Here is an 18,228-nt window from a genome sequence, read left to right as displayed (position 1 = left end):
AGATTATTCATGGGACAACCTGTCACTTCTGAAATACAGAAACAGGAGCACGAGTTTGAGAGTCGAAAAGCCTGAGACAGCCGGCCGGTGTGGTTCAGTGGTTGAGCGCCGACTCATGCACCAAGAGGTTGCTGGTTTGATTGCTGGTCAGGGCACATGCCCAGGGGCATGCAGGAGGCGGCCAATGGATGTTCTCTCTCATCTATGTTCTCTCTCTCCCTCTTTCTTCCTCTCTCTCTAAAATCAATAAAGAAAAAACATTAAAAAAAAAAAAGAAAAGCCTGAGACAGAATTCTGATTCACACTTCCCAGCCAGAGGGCCTTTAGTAAGGGAATTAATCTCTTTGCCTGAGTTTCCTCATTTATAAAATAGAAACAGTGATTCTTCATTCAAGACACTTTTTGCAAAGGTTAAATTAGATGAGATAGTAAATGCATTTAGTAGAGAGCTTCCCACACATAAATGGCAATGATGATCTCTCTTCAGACTTAGAAGAGGACTTAGGCTGCTTTGCATGGAGCACCTCTCTCCTGATTTTTCCAGTGAGAAATATTGAGCTAAAACAAGATGACTTTCTACCTCTATCACTGGCTTTATGAGACATGTCTTTTAACTGGAAAGCACATTTTGAGGTGTCTGGAAAAGCAGCTGGGGCCCTGGCCAGTTTGGCTCAGCGGTTAGAGCATCCGCCTGTGGTCTGGAGAGACCCGGGTTCGGTTCCCGCTAAGGGCATGTGCCTCGGTTGCAGTTTGTCCCCGGCCCTGGTTGGTCGTGCGGGTGGCAGCCACTCGATGTGTCCCTTTCACATCAATGTTTTCCTCTCTCTCTCTTCCTCTGTCTCCCTCCCACTGTGTCTGTACAAAAAATGGAAAAATGTCCTCGGGTGAGGATAAAAAAAAAAAAAAGAAGAAAAGAAAAGCAGCTGGGCATCGATGTGTTAACTGCATTAAGATAAGGCTAACCAGGAAGGATGGGAGCATGAAACTCTATGTGCCCTTTTGTGAAAGAGAAATAGGTTGAGAAGTGGGAAGAACCGGCCAGAGAAGAAAACATTAAGTGGAGGCCATCAGAAGGTCTAGACAGGGAGGCGGCCATTTGATATCCAAGAACAGATTAACAAACAGCATGATATTAATATTCAAGATGGACAATTGATTTCAAAAAGATCCAGCCAGAGGAACTGGTTGTTCAGCCATGTGGGCAAAGTTCCTAAATATAGGGATTTAGGAGCAGGCAATATTCTGAGATCCAGGCAGGTGGGCATGACATGAGGCTGAGGTGCAGGGACTAATTTGCCCTGAGGAGAGTCCTGGGGATTTATCAGAATCACCCCAGAAAGGTTATGAGCCAGGGTTTCAAACACAGGAGAACAAAGCAGTAAAATAACTACCAAAACTGAAGCTAGATGCAGGGTTTCTCAACCTTAGCACCACTGATATTCTAGATTGGATAATTCTTTTTTAGTGAGGCTGACTTGTGCATTGTAAAAGGTTTAGCATCAGCCCTGGCCTCTACCCACTAGAGGCCATTAGTATTCCCTCCCCAAGTTGTAACAACCTAAAATATCTCCAGATGTTGCCAAATGTCCCAGTGCAGGGAGGGTAGGGAAGGTGGGAGGGAGAAAAACTGCCCCAGTTTAGAATTGCTGGGCTAGAGTATGCCTGGCGAGAGAGCACTGGGATAGAGGGTCTCCGGGATGAGTTGATCTAGAGGAGGTAATAATTGACAGGGCCCAGTTAGATAGTGTAGTGAGCATTCTGTCCAGATCATTGTCGCTTTTATCATTTCTGTGTAGCCTGTCCTGCCTTCTCTGCTTCCTTTCCTTCAGTGCGCCTGAGCCAAAGAACCTTGACCAATGGCTGATGCTTGTGCGATATAACTCCCTTGCCTGGAGGGTTCCCTAATGTTCCCCTGACCTCCCTGGGGTTTTGCTTGGTTGGCTTCTTCTCTGATTCCCCCACTCTCTACTAGTTTCTCCTGGAAACTCATCCTTAATAAATTATTTGAAAGCAGATCTCTCTTTATGCCCTGCTCCCAGGGAAGCCAATTTATACAGCCACTAAGGCTGAGGTCAAAGGACACAGACAAACAAGTTCAGGAGAGCAGTTCAGAGTGAAGACTGTAAAGAACAAGTATGGCCCGAAGGCTCCATTAGTGTGCTTTCCAGTGTGAGACATGGCAATAAGAGAGGTGATTGAAAGGAGCTGGGATGACTGGACACAGGGTCATGGTCCACACTGATTGGTCGGTGCTAGGGTAGAGGTTCATTAGTCATCACAGCTGATCCTGATGTCAGCCATGGTGTCACCTGATGTGGTCTTGGTCTCAGGAACAAGGTTGAAAGGAAGAATAAGGCACAAAGTATTCAGGTAGTATAAAAACAGCAGTACTATTAGCCCTGGCCAGTGTGGCTCAGTTGGTTGAGCAAAATGTCACCAGTTTGATGCCCAGTCAGGGCACATATCTGTTCAGGGCACATGCCCTGGTTGTGGACTTGATTCTCAGTAGGGGGCATGTAGGAGGCAGCAAATGGATGTTTCTCTCTCTCCTTCTTTTTTAAAAATCAATAAAAACATATTTTAAAAAATAATAGAATTTCCCTGGCCAGTTTTGTTCAGTGGTTAGAGCATCGGCCCGCAGACCATAGAGTCCTGGATTCGGTTCCTGCTAAGGGCAAGTAGCTCGGTTGTGGTTTGTCCCCAGGCCTGGTTGGGGTTGTGTGGGTGGCAACCAGTTGATGTGTCTCTCTCACATTGATGTTTCTCTCTCTCTCTCCCTCCCACTCTACCTGAAAATAAAAATGCAAAAATGTCCTCGATGAGGATAATAATAATTATAATAATAGAACTGTTAGAAGAAACACCTCTAAAATTATTTGTAATAATTGTTGTTAATATTAAATACATCCAAAGAATTCATACAACTACAGAACAAAGGAGTCTGGACTCTGAAAATGCTACAGAATTTAATTTCTACCTTGTAACGTGGAAAAAACCTGGCAACTCTGTACACTGCTCCCTCCTCCCCTTGCTGGTTAAAGCACTCTGTGAGCTGCTGGGAGTGGAGGACATCTGTCAGGGTTGACTGTTGCTTCTGCTACTGCATAGTGGAATTATTTCTGTACCATCTGCACTCCAGTAGCTGACTGACACAATGAGTTGGGGAAAGACCGGCTCAGAGAAGCTGTGGAGTAAAGATGGCTAACTTGCTAAAAACCTGCTCCTTCTTTGTACTTCATGGTTATTGCCATTCCACACAACACAAAACAAACTTTGATGTACCACATACAAGAATCATTTTTATGCACTGGTCAGGTGGCTCAGTTGGTTGGAGCATCATTCCATACACCAAAAATGGTGTGGGTTCCATTCCCCATCAGGGCACATACAGGAAGTAATCAACTGATGTTTCCCTCTCACATCCATGTTTCTCTCTCTCTCTCTCTCTCTCTCTCTCTCTCCCCCTTCCTTTCTCTCTAAATTCAATAAAAAAACATATCCTCGGGTGAGGATTAAAAAAAAAAAAAGACTCATTTTTATGTTCTAAAAGCAGTGACAATAAAAAGAAAATAAATTGTTTACAAAATAATTTTGGAAGGTAGCTATAAGAAACATATAAACAACTTATTCTCACATCTAGGAACATAGTATTTGAAATAGTAAATTATACATTTTCTACTCCTAATTTGTCTGTGCAATCGTTTCTTTATTCTGTAAAGACCTTCAGTCAGTATGTAATTTAGACCACTAAGTTATCATTTTTAATTCTGAATATTAAAGCTTTAGGGATTCTTTGAGAACATTTCTTTAAAGAAATACATAGACAGCCCTGGCCAGTTTGGCTCAGCAGTTAGAGCGTCAGTCTGCGGTCCAGAGAGACCCAGGTTTGGTTCCCGCTAAGGGCACGTATCTTGGTTGCAGTTTGTCCCCGGCCCTGATTGGGTCGTGTGGGTGGCAGCCACTCGATGTGTCCCTTTCACATCGATGTTTCTCTCTCTCTCTCTTCCTCTCTCTCCCTCCCACTCTATCTGAACAAAAAATGAAAAAAAAAAAAGAAATACATAGACAACATGTACCAGAAGGCATTAAAGACTAATTATTTCTGGACTAAGTAAAATTCTTTGAAAAAGAAATGGGTAAGAAAGCATTTACAAACACATTTGCAATTTCTTATTAATTCATTCAGCTCTAACAGATCTCTGATACATTTTCTTCACTACAGGTGTTCATGATCTGTACTTTGTGAACCCCTACTCTGACCACATAAACCAATTGCTCTTCATCACAGCTATTTGAACCAGGGTGTCCTGAGCTCCAAGAACATTTGATTTGTATTCTTTCCAGTGACTTAGGAGGTGGTCTGGCAAAAAGCATAGCAAAAAGAATATACCATCTATATTTGATTTCCTAAATTACTTAAGATTCTTTTTCTTTAGAAATTTGAGTGTGATATACAAAGAGAAAGTAAGTAGTTGGTAGGGTAGTGAGACAGAAGCTAAAAAGACATGGAGAAAGGAGAATAACAGCAAAGGCCATGAGGTAGCAGAAGCTGTGAAAAAGTAGAATCTCTATATGTACAGAATTGGGAATGAGCCAATTTGTTAGCAGCAGCAGGAGAAATCTTAGCAGAGACAGAGTAAATGTATCTTGGTAATACTTAAGTACTAAAGAAGGGAGAAGGAAGCAAGCAAAACATATCTGCTGAGATTAATTGAGCAGTTATGAACGCCAAAGGGCTTTCTAGTTCCCAGACCACACTCTAGGCTCCATGAAGCTAAGCTTTACCTCTAGTCCCATAGGGCCTGGCTTTGTGAAATGCCTTTCCTTCTATTTTCTCATGCATTATTTCTTTGGACCCTTATTTCTAAAAGACTCTAACTGGTACATCATGTAAGGAAGTTTGAACTTTAATATAAAAATAATAGAAAATCATAAAAGGGCTTCATATTTTAATTTTAGAAAGGGGACTCTGGGACTAGTGTGGAAAATAAATTGAAAATAAATATAGAGGTAGAAATTATTGGAAACTGTTGTTTTAAAGCAATGAGAGATGATAATGGCCTGAACCAAGCTAGTGAGAATGGAGAAAAGTGGATAAATGAACAGAATTTGATTCCCTTAGGTGCAGTGAATGGGGGAGCAGAAAAAGTCAAGTTTGATTCTTAGTTTTCTGTTCTGGGCAACCAGTGGACAGTGGTGTCTTTAATTGGGAAAGGTAATGTATAAGGATGAACAACTCCTTTTTGAGGAAGACTGTTAGGTGTCAATGAGACTTCCAGGTAAAGGTGTACAGTAGGCAATGTCCGGATCTCACATAAAAGTTCTGGAGTTATAAGTTTGTGTATAAGGGCTTGATATCATGATTTTCAGAGATAACTGAGCAATGGTTTCTTGTTTTATTCCTACAGCCCTAAATTCTGAAACATACTTGGACATGGCTATGTTAGCATAGGGAAGCTGAGAATAAAGGATTTGTTCATTTCTGAATATCCTCAGTATTGTAACTTAGCTATCATGTTGTGCACTATTTGACATAAGATCGATGAGGTGCCTTGTCTCTTAACTGATATTGCATCTACATTCCTTTCTGTATCCCTTAGATAAGTAAATACAAGTGGTGTCTCTGTTGTGGTATTTTGGTTAATCTGAACATTCTATTGGTATTTATCAATATGGAGGCTATACAGGGTGATATCAATAGATTGGTAGTAATGGAGCCACTGGTGTGATTAAGATCACTCTGGGAGAATAAATTAAGAGGAAAAGAAATCAAAGAATAAAATTCTAAGAAATACTAATATCTAAGGAGTAGGTGGAAGAGAGAAAAGTCCAGGAGGAAAATAAATGAATGACAGTATAAACTGAGGGACTGAACAACTAGAAAGGTAGATTGGGTAATATTTGTATGTCATCATTAAACTGAAATAGATTTCAGAACATTAGACAAGTTTTCTTGTTACACATGAATACATGCTCATTGTTAGGTGAATCTTCTAAAAGATTCATAACAAAGGCTCAGAAAAAGACAGGTTTCCTAATTTTCAACTAGAAGGTTATAATTTATTGATAATTAAGTCTATTTAGAAATTAATACAAGACAGAGAGAGTGATGATTGCAAAGAGTTATCTTTTTCTACTACCTATTTAAAACATTTACTCAATACTTAATGTGTGCCAAGCACTGTGCTTTATCAGCAATATCTCATTTAGATATCAGAAAGACCTCATGAGGAAAGCACTTGTATTTTTTTCTTTTAATGACGTGGAAACTGAAGATTAGAGAGGTTAAATAATTTGCTAGAGTCACCCAGGTACTAACAGGCTGAGATTCAAACTGAGGGTTTTTCACTTCAGATACTGAGGTTTAACTACTGCTTGATAATGCTATGAAAGCATTACTTATGGTAATAAAAGATAAAGTTTATCAGGCATTTATTAATGTAATTTTCAATTAAGACAGATTCTGTAGCCACAGAAGACCATTTTACACTCATTTATAGGTATGATATGATTTTGAAAGTACTTCTTGCAGTACTTAAGAACAATATGTATTTGAATTTTGTTTTTGCTACTGAGAGATAAATGATTCCAGCCCTGGCTGGGTTTGCTCAGCGGTTAGAACGTTGGCCCACGGACCAGAGAGTCCTGAGTTTGGTTCCTGCTAAGGGCACCTACCTCGGTTGCAGTTTGTCCCTGGCCCCGGTTGGGGTCGTGTGGGTGACAACCACTCAATGTGTCTCTGTCACATCCATGTTTGTCTTTCTCCCTTTCTCACTCCCGCTCTATCTGAAGACAAATGCAAAAATGTCCTCAGGTGAGGATTAAAAAAAAAAAAGAGAGAGAGAGAAATTATTCTGTTTTTCAGAATGCCAACTTCTGAGTTTAGCTCATTTCTTAACTTATAGAACCAAAAATTGTTTTTACCTCTGCTACCTTGCTAGGTTTTGGCATAAAATTATGTATTGGGGCAGGACCATCTCTCTGTGCCTATATAGGTAGAACACTATTTGGTTGTTTTTTAAGAAATTTATAGAATACTAAATATAGGCCATAGTTGCACCTTAAGAAAATAGTGGCTTTTCAAATTGTTATAAGTATTGTTTTTTATTAATGAATTCCAATTGCATGCCCTCAACTATTTATAATAGAGATGCAAGACTCTAACCAAGTTGATTTTGAGTCAATCATGCCAAAGTTACTAATAATTAAAAAAAAATGTTTTTCAAAAGAAAAATTGGCTACATGGGGAAAGGCACTGGGCAGGAACTTGATCCTAGAATACTGGGCCAATTATTAGAAGATCATATTTAAAAACTCCTTGGAGCCTCAAGGATAATGTCTGCCACATATTCCACCTAAGCTTTCTTTTTGTGCTAAATTCACACCTTTTAATACATAAAGCTTATATCATAGGAGCTGTCAAAGTTCCCAGAAGCTGTGTAATACACACAAATGATCCAAATTACTGTTCCAGGAGCTTAGTACTGTAACCTCATCTGACACCTTCATCCATCCTTGCTTTTGCTTCATCTCAGAATTTAAAAAAAGAAAATAAATTATTTAGTTCACAAAGTAATTGTGGTGCAAGTCCTTCTTATTTTACTGCCAAACACTGTCACCTGCCACCCACTGACAAGAGCATAGTTCTGTGGAAGTGTCATTAGCTCAGTTGTCTGAAGGTGTTTGTTTCTTCATCTCCTACCTCTAACCTAGTGTATGTTCTCTCTCTACCTTTCTGCTTTCTACTCAGTAGCTGTAAAATGTCTTGGGCTGACACGGATCTTTGGAGAAGTACGGCTGATTTTTATGTGTACCTTCGCCTCACATGTATTTGGCACTTCAGATTTAATGAAGGCTTTTATATTAATTCTTTATTTGAGCATCAAAATTCTGCTTTTAGTAGGGTACTCATTCATTCAACAAGTCTTTTTTGATCATTCGTTATGTGCCAAGCACTGTTCTAGGCACTCGAAATACAGCAAGGCACAAACAGGAAAAAAAAACCCCAACACTTCTGAAACTGTCATTTTAGCAGGGAGACAGACAGGCGGTGCAGGGGGAGGGGAAGACCGTGTGGCGCTGGTCGGAGAACCATGACATGCTTGGCTTTTACTTTAGGTGAAATTGAAAGCCAGCGGACGGTCTGGCAGTTTTGTCATTTTACAGATTAGAGAAATATGTGGCTACTCGCAGTAAGTGCACCTCTACAGAGAAATTGCAATTTAGGTATTCAAGGGATTAAAAATTAAAAGGAGGTAGGCGTTTATTTGGGGACACTAGCCCAGAGATTCCAGAGGGCAGAAAGAAATGACACAAGTGAAGATTAATCCAAAAGCTACTACGAAATACAATTTAACACAAACATACGCAAAGAGATACACCCAAGAATACCCGGTGCTCCATTCCGACACTTGCCACCTAAAAGGAAGCAAATCTTGGAAGCAGACCGAGCGCTATGCTTACTCGGAAGCTGGCGCCCCGCCCCCGGCACGCAGCCTTCCCGGAGCGTGACCACGCCCCTGGCCACGCCCTGCCCGAGGCTCGGCCGCCCGGGTTGGCCACGGCGGGGGCGGTGGCCGTGGTGCCCGGAAGTGCTGCTGACGTGTCCCGGCCGCGCTCGGAATTGTGGGCGACTCGGCTAATGGCGTCTGCGATTCTGTGGGGTTTGGGGAGCCAGCGCTGAAGCTTCTGGCCCAGTTGGCTTGTGACGACCGGTGTGGCTGGGCCCCGCGGCAGCGGGAGGGACCTGCCCGCATAGTGGGCTCCTCGGCCGGAGCCCGCGGGGCCTAGCGGGGCGGGGCGATTGCAGGGGGCGCTGCGGAGAGGAGCCGGGGGAGTGCGACGAGGCTTCGGGAGGCGCTTGGGTTCGCTCCGGGTTGACAGCCCAGGCCCAGCGGAGTCCCCGCGGAGCCCAAGAGGCGGCCTGCGGAAGGGCCGGAGGTGCCGGGCCGGAGCTGCCCGTCGCCCCAAGGAGCTGACAGTGCCGGAGTTCGTTTGCGCCCCTCAGAAATTGGCTCGGAATTTGGTGGATCATGTCCAGCACCAACAGCCCCGAAGCGGTGAAGAAGCTGCTGGAGAATATGCAGAGCGACTTAAGGGCCTTGTCCCTGGAATGCAAGAAGAAATTTCCGCCTGTCAAGGAGGTAAGCTTCGGGAGACGTCGGGAGAAGGCTCGGCGAGCTTGCCCATTCCTGTTAGACCGAGTCATCCTCCAGCCCGCTCTAGTTTTCATTTGGTCTTCACCTGTCTGGGTTTGCGAGTCGATGGGTTGCCCCGCAACCGCTTTTGATAGTTTTCTTTGGGGAGGTCTGAGGCGTTTTGATTTTCTCTGCTCTCCTGGGCTCCAGAGTTAGTAATGAAGTTCGGGGTGTGAGCCAGTGCTGCCCTTTCTGGCCTCACCTTTTCTGGCAGTTTTCAAACTCGGAAAAGCCAAGCCAGAAAAATTTATGTTTGTTGCTTCTAAAAGCTAATAGAGGTGAAATCTGTGCTCCTCACCTTTATAGTATATATCACTCAATTGGAAGTAGCATTTCTTGTCATGTTGTCATGCAGCTTAACTCAGTATCAATTCATGAAGGGTTAATAACTTATCCAGAGACACCTAACTTACAGCATGTATTGAAGACCCACAGTAACCATGTTAAACCTTGTTATGAGCAATACTGAAGTGGGAAGTTTGTGCTAGGAGTGCATCTTAACCTCTTTGAGCTTCAGTTCTATTTCAGATGTAAAATAGGATTAAAGGGTGGATTTATTAGATTATGATGGGAAAGTTGTCAGAGCAAAAAGGTTCTTATTAAAGGGGCTCATATTATTAAATACATGTATACAAGTTATACTCTCCAAAGAGTTCCTGAATTGAAATTTTTAACTTTTAGTCATTAACTTTTAGTCATTACTGGCTCTTTCTCTTAAGGTGCCATTTAAGTTGTCTTAAACCTTTTAAAAATGCTGCTTAATTTCTTTCCTCATTTCCGAAACAAGATATTTCAGTGATATTTTTGTCAAAGCAATTATTATTATTTTTTCTATTTAATGTAGTATGGTATGCCTGCAATTTTATTTACTAATTGCCCTACATGTTCACCAAGGAATTTTGAAACATTTTCATAATTATTTAAATGTTTTGCCTTTATTATTGTAAAGAATCTGTAGTTAGAACTACTAGTTTGGATTTTAGGCTTCCAAGGAAACTTAACTTCTCTGTAAGTGTTTTGGTCTCATCAGTCTTTAACAAACACCATCTAGTATCTCTTAATAAAGTAAGCAAATATTACTTAGTGATGGAAACCAGATGTACCGCTTTTGGAAAGATGACTGTTATGATTTGTTTTATTTTAGATATTCAGTAGTTTATTTCAATATTGCTTTTTATCTTCTCTATATCATATTCTGTTGAAAGTAATAACAAGTAATTTTAAAAATTAGGCTGTTCCAATGGTAAGAGAAATGCTCTTATTTAGAAAATGTCAAATCCTACTTTATAATTTTAACAATAATTATAAACTTAACTGTTCATATAGTTTATATAAAAACTGTGATTTCTCAGTATTGTAGGCCTCTAGCTTGAGAATTCAGTTGTCATTTATTACATTATTTCTATTGGAAAATGCATTCAGAGTTCCAAACAGGCAACTTTACAAAGTTCTAGAACTCAGTTCATTTCTACTCTAGGAACTTTCGATAAAGCTCATTAGCTGTTTTACTTGATCATTGGCTAAAGGGATATTTAGTAATTATACCTAGTCTTTGAGGTAATGGCAAAAATAAATGTTGTGATTATCTCTGATACATAATTTCATATATAATACATGCTTTGTAAGATTTTGTCCAATGTAATAACTTTGATTTCTTAACCAATGACATTTCTCATATACATAAGGCCCTACTTTAGGAATTGAAAAACGACTTTGACTATGTCACAAGTTTAAAACAAGAATGAAGTAATTAGCCTAAAAGTGATTATTTTTTTGGAGGGAGGTTTGACTTTCAGAATATATTTTGGTTGAATTAAAATTTTCCTGTAATTTAATAGCAGTGCCAACTTTTGGCTTTTGTTCTTTAAGGAACTGATAAGTTTTTATTTTCATTTGTGTTTCTTTTGGTGGTGGGGGGGGCTTGATAGACCTCAAGGCAAAGCCTTTCTATGTATAAAAAGCATTTCGATGTGTATACTAACTAGTTCACTAGTTTACACTCTTCCAGTATCTTCATGATAGTACCTGAAAATACTTGTTCTGACTACTTATTAATCTGCTCAAGAAGTTAATACAATATAATGCTAACTGTTTATGTGCTTTGGAAGAGATGTATCCATCTCCAATACTTAAGGTAGAATGAAGTGAAGCATTTTATATTTAGTCTTTAAGTTTTTAGTAATTTCTACTTTTTTTGGCCACAGTGTTTAGCTATAAATATATGTAAATTAATCATAAGCTGATTTTTTTTTAAGATTTCAAATCTGATAGAAAAACAGAAGAAAATAATATTAATAAAGGATAGCGCCTTATTTACTGTTATTATCTTTGGATTTTTCTACATTGTTTTCTCCATTGTAATTTTCATTTATCAATCTATCCTTTTCATAAAATAGTTTTTATAGTGGCTATAATTTTATTCTGTCATTTTCTAATAAGGGGAATAGTTAAATAATAACAGCAAACATTCCTTCCTCTGTTTTACCCCTGCTTATTTTTCTTAATCCTTAAATATAAATCTTTGTATTTAAGCAATATACCTTTTTTTTTTTTAGCACCGTATGCTAGCTAATTTGTTTTGGAATATTTGTATGAAAAATATTTTTTGTCTTAAAAATTACTTTAAAGCTTTGTAAAATCACTTCCATGTCCACGTAATTGGTATTCAGTGGCCTTCAGACAGGTAACCTCTGAAACTTTATGTATTTAATGAATACAAACTTTTTAGTCATTATTTGCAGGAAGCACTCTATGGAAACAGATGAAGGGATCTAACTGAGCGGGGAAGTGTGGTCAGAGTTTGTAATTCTTGAGCTGAATCTTTATAGGATGAGTCGAAGGTAGCCAACAGAAGAAGGTAGTGGTGATGGTGATGGTGGGGGTCATTCTGGGCGGAGGAAACATCACATATTTGTATTCCATGTAAATTTCATGCTGAAGGCGATTGGAAGCCATTAAAACTTTTTAAGAGAGGAAATATATGATCAGATTCATTTAGTATCATTACTGTAACAGTATTGGTGGAAAGAATAGAGGGGATTCAGAATGAGGCAGAGAGAGCAGCTTTTAAAAAGTGATGATTGCCTACATTGAGGTAGCAGTAGAGGTAGACAGAAAGTTGCTTGCATTGTGACAGACATGGGTGAAAGAGAGAGTATGGATTGAAAAGAGATTTGCCAGGGCATAGTAACCTTTTGCATACGTAGAGAGAGAAATCTATACTGCCTCTCATGTTTCTGGCTCGGGAAACTGAGTGGATCACTAAAAGAAGGACTGTAGGAGATAATGTTTGGGGGAAAATAAGTAGTCACAAATATATTAAATTTAAGATTTATGTGTGACATCCATATGGAACTGATCAGTAGGTATATGAAAATGATGGTTTGGTACTTAAGAGGGAGGCCTAGAATTTCAGACTTTTAGGAGTATCAGTTTATACATGATGGTAGAAGCCATAGGAGTATAAGTCAGAGTATCAGGGCTAAAGAAGGAACTTGGGGAAACAAAAGTGTTAAAGACAAAGAGGCAGCTGGGCAGACTAAGGTTAAGGGTATGGGAGAGAAAGGGAATACTTGCTACAGCAAGGTCCCTGAGATAGGTGGTGTTTTAGGGGCATAAGTGTTATGAACTGGCTTTCAATCTGAGACAGAACACATTCTCTTCTGCTGGAGGAAGGGAAAAGGAAAACATGGGTTTGAATGTGATAAATCTGTATGAGGGACATAGTGGAAAGAGGGAGTTGTGGACAGTTTGACCTATGATCTCTGTTTTCTTGGTACGATACAGAAACAAGCTTGTTGCTTTGATTAATTACTGATGAAAGAAGTGATGAGTAGGAAGTTTGAGAGGAGCAGTGGATCACTTTGGAGGAGTGGAGGAGAAATTGTAACACTCGAGTCTTGGCAGAGAAAGTGGCTGAATGATGGCAGAGCATAAGATCTAGGCTGGATTCCCAAAGAAGAAATCCAACAGAACTTTGATTGATTGGAAGAAGATGGAAGGGTTAAGGGATGTGAAGCAGCAGTTTAATTGAAGAGCAATGGAGTTGGGGAGTGAGAGAGTTAGAAGGATAGAGGTTGGAACAATAGTGGGGATTTTAGAATACCAAGTAGTACTGCACTAGAGGATGATGAGGTCCAGGGAGTGGGTGGTAGAAGAGCACAGGGAATGAATAAAGGTCATTTGACTTGAGATGGTCAGAATTAGGTTTTGGATGTTTGTTTGTTTTTAAGTTTTTTAAAAATTGATTTTAGAGGGAGAAGAAGGGAGAAGGAGAAAGAGACAGAAACATCAATGAGAGAAAACATCTATTGGCCACCTCCTTCATGCCCCCCTACTGGGGATTTGGCCCACAACCTAGGCATGTACCCTGACGGGGAATTGCACTGATGACCTCTTGCTTCATGGGTCAATGCTCAACCACTGAGCCACACCAGCTGGGCTGTTTGTTTTTTTAATGAAGTGACTTGTTAAGGGTATAAATAATAAAGTACAAGTAGTCTTCCTAGGCTGTGCTTTAAGTTCCTCTTGCCCATTCAGGCCTGATAAAAGTTGATTGGCAGAATTTTTGCCTAAAATCAGTGGCGGAAAAAAGGAGGGACATCTGTAATGCTTTCAACAATAAAGATAAATTTTTAAAAAAGGTCCTGTAATAGTTCCTCAGTGTCCAGTGTAGCTAGCTGAGGGGAATGTTTGGTGAAAAAGATGCCTTTAACTTAACCATGACAGGATTCTCCCTTTAGCCAGCTATTTGGGTACTGAGGCCCAAGTCAGTTTGCTCTTCTGGTAGGGAGGGTCATTTTCAGGATCTTATGACACAGTGAGGACCTGGATAATTGTTTTTTTCTCCCATCAATTTTGATTTTATTCATATTCTTATTTGGAGGAAGAGAAAAGCATTAGTTATTGACTTGTTCAAATTCCAAGATAAGTCTAGTTTACTTAACAACAAAATTGAATTCACTCAGCTTATAAATGACAGGGCAAGGATTAAACCAGAGTTTAAATCCAGAGATTCAGCCCAGACTCCTTGTCCTATTTTTCTTTCTTCACACTGCCTTTTCAGGTTGAAATTATGTTCAACAGAGGGAAACAAAAAGTCTCATAGTCATATTATGTGATTCTAGTTATGACGAGTAATGGGTTTACTTAACCCAACTTTTGATGTCCTGCCTGCACCCAGGCTGTCAGTTCAGAAAGGCTCTCTGTGTTATTCCCATGAAGTGTATGTAGTCAGATGGTCTGCTCTTGGACCTTGCTTTAATCCAACTGATTTCTGCACAGCTTTCATTTTTACCTCCTCTTGCAGTTGGCATCCATCCATCCAGTTATATTGATAGACCTGCGATCACTATGTTCATACATTCAGTAATTCAGTAATTTTTCTCTCACTTGATACTTTAGTTTAAACATTTTCTATATATACAAGTCTTTCTTATTATCATTTCAATGAATTTATTATCTTTCACCATAGTGCATGCACCATCATTTACTTAACAACTTCCAGAATACTTGCTTCCAATTTCTTCTTGCTGATATTGGTAATGTTGCTAATTAACACCTTCACACACAGCTTTTTTTTTTTTCCCTTATGAGCTATTGACTCTTAAAGGGAAATAAAGCCCTCATGTATTGTGAAAGTAACTGTTGGAATCTGTGAAGCAATATTTACATTCTCCAAATATGTGTATAAGCTTCAGAATTATTCCTTGTTGCCAGCATAAGAGGAAGGTTTGGGACTCAGATTTTATCAGCTCTTTCTTTTGAAGAGACCTGTGAAAACTATCCAGTGCCATTTGGGCAAGTCTATTTAATGTATCGTTTCTCTTTTTTGCTTTTCTTCTTTTATGATTAGGTTACAGGAGCTTGAGGACAAAGTGGTTCACTTTTATGTAGATGATTAGGTCCTCATAATGCGAAATCCAGGAGGCAACACAGAGTGCCTGACCCTCAGTCCCTTACAAACCATTGTTTTCATATATAACAGTGCTGCTTGAATAACTACATATTCAATTGAAAACTCAATCCCAAGGCAAAGAGAGAGCCATTTCTATTTAAATGTGTACATCAGACACAGCAAATATAACACTACAGATCAGAAAGGACATTGAACAATGTCAACCACACTTAGAAACATCTTTTCTGAAAAAATCGAGTTTATTGGGGTGACATTGGTTTACAAAACCATACAGATTTCAAATGACGGAGGGATAACGTTTACTTGTTTAATTGGGAACTGTTTTGATTTAGTATTTTGTAATGTACTATGTTTTTTTCTGTTGATGTTGGTCAGAAATTTGCTCACATTACAACTAACTGTTCTTTCTCTCATAAGCATAATAGAATAAATTCATGTTTTATATACTGAAATAAATTAGTTTTCATGTTTTATTGGAAAAACTTGTTAACACTAGTCAGAACAATGTGACAAGTATGGTAAGGAGTTATAAGTCATTTTGATAAAGACTTTTTATATAATGCAATTTTAGACAATTGTGTAAATAGGCAAGTGGCCTTTGTTTTTTGACTCTGCTCTTTCTCTTTAAAATGTTCCTGTTCACTTTATTCCAGAAAAGAGTACATTAGATTCCTAAGGTCTCATTAAATTGATTTTCTTCTGATAAATATTTTAGATGTTAATTTCAGGAACAGTATAAGCAATAACCTTTTCACTAGGATTTCTAGGAAAGTTTTACTAGCTTATTGCAGTATTCTAAGAGCATTTTACAATGACAGTTCCTTTTTTTGTTTTTGTTTTGTTTAATCCTCACCTGAGGACATTTTTCCATTTTTGTTCAGATAGAATGGGAGGGGGAGAGATAGAGAGAAACATCTATGTGAAAGGGACACATCGAGTGGCCACTTCCTGCACAACCCCAACCAGGGGCGGGGACAAACTACAACTGAGGTACGTGCCTTAGCGGGAACCGATTCCGGGTCTCTCTGGACCGCGGGCCGACGCTCTAACCGCTGAGCCAGACCGGCCAGGGCGCAATGACGGTTCTTAAAAAAACATTTGATTAGTCTGTAACATGCTTTATATATTCATGGAAGTTAGTAATATAACCACAGAATTTATTGTTAAAGTATAAAACGTAATAGTTTATTTTTTACTAAGTTTTTGTATTTTTACTTTCATCTAAAAAAATGAATAGAGAGCAAACATCAATGAAACATATTTTAGTTGCCCTGGCCAGTTTAGCTCAACAGTAAGCAGACCAAAGAGTTGCAGGTTCGATTCTGGTCAAGGGCACTTACCTCGATTGTGGTTTGGTCCCCAGCCCTGGTTGGGGTCGTGTGGCAGGCAACCAATCAGTGTGTCTCTCTCACATCCATGTCTCTCTCTCCTCCCCCTCCCACTCTGTCTGAAGATAAATGGAAAAATATCCTCAGGTGAGGATTTAAAAAAAAACACAAGAATATATTTTAGTCAAAAAGAATGTATTGGTCATCTGATCATCTTCCTAGCACTCTGATTTGGTGATAGAAAATAAAAGACATTGTTTCTGGCTTATAAACCAAAAAGGAAGACATATTCAAAAGTGGGATAATTTCCTTTTTATTTTATATAAGTACAGCTTATTTTCACATATACAAAATGTTGGTTTTTGTTATTACTATTATAATTTAATAAAAATTTATTAATTTCCTAAGTGTAAGGCATGGCAGGAAATACAGAAATGAATGAGAAACTGCCTTTATCCTCATGAAATTAACTCAGGGTTGAGTAAAACATTATCTTTCTACTAGAGTTCAGTCTACTACAGTCTACTAGACTGTATTTCAACATGCAATTTCATATTCACATATGAGGAAACTATGGTTTACAAAGGTTCAGTAACTTGTATAAGGTAGTAGGTAAAGCTAGAAAGTGGAAGAACTGGGATGTGCATCCATCCATCTCCAACTCCTCCTTTTTTCCATTATATCATGCTGCACATACCTTTAAAACATACTTAACTAATTTTTATTACTGTTCTCATTTGTATGTCTTGCTTTATTATTTGAAGACAAATAGTCATTCTTTTCATCTTGGAATTCTGCCATTTTGACTTTAGTTAACATTCTACTTTTCTGTTTCTTCCCTCTCTCACTATTTCTTCTCCTTTCCTTTCTTTCTTTTTTAAAATTGATTTTAGAGAGGAATGGAGAGGGAGAGAGAGATAGAAACATCAATGAAAGAGAACATCGATTGGCCGCTTCCTGCATGCCTCCCACTGGGGATTTGGCCCACAACTTGGACATGTGCCCTGACTGGGAATCAAACTGACAACCTGTTGGTGCATGGATCGATGCTCAACCACTGAGTCACACCGGCCTGGCTTTTCTCCTTTACATATAAATGTATCCTAAGTTCTCTCTTCAGTCCTCTTTCTCCATGCTCATCCCCTTTGCACTGTCATTTACTCCCATTGCTTCTGGACTTAACCACAGTGCTGATGACTCCTAAATCTACTTCACCTATTCTGCTGTCTTTGCTGAGTTTAGACCTGTGTTTCCAGTATCTCTCACATACTTCAGGTAGAACGTCTTGTAATCATTTTCCTTAAAACTTGTCCTTTCCCCCCATTTCACTTGTTCTGTTAATGGTATTTATCACTGTTGCTTACCTTAGTCATATTTAGCTATCTTCTCTTCCTCAGCTCTCCTTTATTCATTGTCAACTGTCCCTTTCATCTGTAAATTCTAACATAAGTCTCCTTTTTTTCCACCTTTTCTGCTACTATTGTAGTTCCAGGTTTCAGTCGTATGCCTGGCCTTTGATATGCATTAATGGCACAAATGACAAACCATTCTAAGTGTTACCAGCAAATTAGTATACTTAAACAGCTAAAAATTTCTCAGTGGCTACTCTATACTTACAGAACTCCTTAGCATAGCATTTAAGATCCTCTTGATGTTCCCAGCCTTCCATTCTAACTTCATCACTGTCAGCTTTTCCTCATATGCCTTTATACTTCAGCCAAATGGTTTTGCCTGCTACTTACTCTCCAGATATGCCCTACTGCTTTCCTTTTCCATGCTATGGCTT

General features: G+C 39.2%; 1 protein-coding gene across 4 annotated transcripts in view; it reads left to right on the top strand.

The window, feature by feature from the left end:
- Nucleotides 1-8,625: 8,625 nt before the first annotated feature.
- MON2 (MON2 homolog, regulator of endosome-to-Golgi trafficking) overlaps nucleotides 8,626-18,228 on the top strand; it is a 131,904-nt gene continuing 122,301 nt past the window's right edge. For 2 of the 4 annotated variants that reach the window (XR_004958264.1, XM_036250783.1), the window contains exon 1: nucleotides 8,641-9,143. Coding sequence is in view for 3 of the 4 variants with exons in the window: in XM_036250783.1 (XP_036106676.1) it covers nucleotides 9,033-9,143 (111 nt within the window). In the remaining variant the exon portion in view is untranslated. Of the gene's footprint in view, nucleotides 9,144-18,228 lie in introns of all 4 variants that reach the window. The other 2 variants (XM_036250782.1, XM_036250784.1) reach the window with 2 other exon arrangements.

Source organism: Molossus molossus, unplaced genomic scaffold (genome assembly GCF_014108415.1).
Source record: "Molossus molossus isolate mMolMol1 unplaced genomic scaffold, mMolMol1.p scaffold_m16_p_10, whole genome shotgun sequence".
Lineage (NCBI taxonomy): Eukaryota > Metazoa > Chordata > Mammalia > Chiroptera > Molossidae > Molossus > Molossus molossus.
Note: the sequence above shows the minus strand (reverse complement) of the source record. Positions and strands in the feature narration are given on the sequence as shown.